Source organism: Cebidichthys violaceus, unplaced genomic scaffold, assembly GCF_023349555.1.
Source record: "Cebidichthys violaceus isolate CVI_PGR_0920_01 unplaced genomic scaffold, fCebVio1.0.p SCAF_76, whole genome shotgun sequence".
In the NCBI taxonomy this organism is placed as follows: Eukaryota; Metazoa; Chordata; class Actinopteri; order Perciformes; family Stichaeidae; genus Cebidichthys; species Cebidichthys violaceus.
This window is the reverse complement of record NW_027176960.1, coordinates 732,501-735,000: the sequence shown is the minus strand read 5'-3', so window position 1 is coordinate 735,000 and position 2,500 is coordinate 732,501. Positions and strand designations below refer to the sequence as shown.

General features: G+C 47.4%; 1 protein-coding gene across 3 annotated transcripts in view; it reads left to right on the top strand.

The window, feature by feature from the left end:
- Nucleotides 1-2,500, top strand: part of zbtb14 (zinc finger and BTB domain containing 14) — a 7,384-nt gene that overhangs the window by 2,534 nt on the left and 2,350 nt on the right. For all 3 annotated transcript variants that reach the window (XM_068737117.1, XM_068737118.1, XM_068737119.1), the window contains exons 4-8: nt 237-332; nt 464-607; nt 756-994; nt 1,565-1,650; nt 1,769-1,908. In XM_068737117.1, coding sequence (XP_068593218.1) covers nt 237-332; nt 464-607; nt 756-994; nt 1,565-1,650; nt 1,769-1,908 — 705 coding nt within the window. The remainder of the gene's footprint in view (nt 1-236; nt 333-463; nt 608-755; nt 995-1,564; nt 1,651-1,768; nt 1,909-2,500) is intronic.

Sequence of the window (2,500 nt, the reverse complement as noted above, 5' to 3'; positions counted from 1 at the left end):
ACACACAGGTAACACACAGGTAAACCACACACAGGTAACACACACACAAGTAACACACAGGTAACACACACAAGTAAAACACAGGTAAACCACACACAGGTAACACACAGGTAAACCACACACAGGTAACACTTACACAGATTTATCTGTGTGTAGGTAATGTGTGGTTTACCTGCGTGTTAACCAGACAGGTAAAGCTCCTACTCCTGTGTGATGATGCGTTTATGTGTCCTTAGAAACGAGATGTGTCCTCAGAGGACAAAGACAAGTTTCCTTATGACATCGTGAAGATGGCGCTGCCCCCCGAGGCCCAGCTGGCTGCTGATGCAGAGGTACTTAATAATCAATGAGCTCAAACCAGCTTCGACATATTACATTATAATATTAATGTGTGTGTGTGTGTGTGTGTGTGTGTGTGTGTGTGTGTGTGTGTGTGTGTGTGTGTGTGTGTGTGTGTGTGCAGGTGCTCGGGGAACCCGATGACACACCCACCACAGATGACCTCGTTGAGGCGTCGGCCAATCAGGAGCTGGATAAGTCTCCCAGTGCGGCGCTGCGTGTGCAGGAAGCCATCTTGAAAGAACTGACCAATGAGGACGTACACAAGGTACACACACAGGTGTTCCTCACACAGGTGTTCCTCACACAGGTGTTCCACAAACAGGTGTTCCACACACAGGTGATCAACACGCAAGTGTGGAACACACAGCCCACACTCCCTGAACACAGGTAACCACATCATGTGACCTCTCCAGGTCACCTGCTACGACCAGGACGTGGACATGGAGGCGGAGCCTAAAGAGCTGGGGGCGGAGCATCACGCCACCCAGACGCTGACCTTTGCAGAGAGCATTGGGGAGGTGAAGGATGAGCAGACTCCAGGATGGTCCACGACCACCACGGACATGAAGTTTGAGTACCTGCTGTACGGGACCAGAGACCAGCTCGCATGTCAGGTGTGTGGGAAGACCTTCCTGGACGAGAGCCGGCTCAGGTATGTACGCCTAGCAAGACCAGTACAAGACCAGTACACCTAACAAGACCAGTGCAAGACCAGTACATCTAACAAGACCAGTACACCTAGAAAGACCAGTACAAGACCAGTGCAAGACTAGTACATCTAACAAGACCAGTACACCTAGCAAGACCAGTACCAGTACAAGACCAGTACACCTAACAAGACCAGTACATCTAGCAAGACCAGTACAAGACCTGTACACCTAACAAGACCAGTACAAGACCAGTGCATCTAACAAGACCAGTACACCTAGCAAGACCAGTACAAGACCAGTACACCTAACAAGACCAGTACATCTAATAAGAACAGTACAAGACCAGTACACCTAACAAGACCAGTATACCTAGCAAGACCAGTACAAGACCAGTACACCTAACAAGACCAGTACATCTAACAAGACCAGTACACCTAGCAAGACCAGTACAAGACCAGTACACCTAGCAAGACCAGTACACCTAGCAAGACCAGTACACCTAACAAGACCAGTACACCTAGCAAGACCAGTACCACTAACGAGACCACCACCCCTGATCTCTCTGTCTTCAGGAAGCATGAGAAGCTTCATTCAGCCGAGCGTCCGTTCGCCTGTGAGATCTGCACCAAAGCTTTCACCACTCACGCTCACCTGAAAGGTAACACACCTGAGCTATGATGTCATCAGATACAGTGAGAAGGAACACATGATGGACGTTTTACAGGTGATGTTTGTTTCACTAAGCGTTTGGCTCCGCCCTCACCTGTGTGTTTCAGAGCACCTGAAGATCCACACAGGCTTTAAACCATACAGGTGTGACGTTTGTGGGAAATCGTTCATTCGAGCTCCAGACCTGAAGAAACATGAACGAGTTCACAGCAACGAGAGACCGTTCGCCTGCCAGATGTGTGAGAAGGTGAGCTTACCTGTCTGTCTCTCATCTGTCTGTCTCTCGCCTGTTATACAGTGCCCTCCAGAATTATTGGCACCCTTTAGTAAAAATCAGCAAAACGAGATGCAAAAAAATGTCTTTATTGTTTATCCTCATGATCTTTCATTCAAAATATTCACAAAAATCTAACCTTTAACTGAAGTAACATAATTGAAAGAAACATTACATTTTTATCATGAAACAAATATTTTTCTCAAAAATATATGCGCCACAATTATTGGCACCCCTTCATTTAATATTTTGTGCAGCCTCCCTTTGCCAAGATAACAGCTGTGAGTCTTCTCCTGTAATGCTGATGAGGTTGGTGAACACATGGCTCTGTATCTGAGACATTCCTCCATGCAGAATCTCTCCAGATCCTTCAGACTCAGAGGTCGACGCTTGTGGACTGTCCTCTTCAGCTCATCCCACAGATCTTCTCTGGGGTTTAGGTCGGGGGTCTGTGATGGCAAAACCTTTATTCTGTGGTCGGTGAACCATGTTTGTGTAGATTTTGAGGTTCGGATCATTGTCCTGCTGGAAGGTCCAACCACGGCTCATTTTTAGCTTCCTGGTA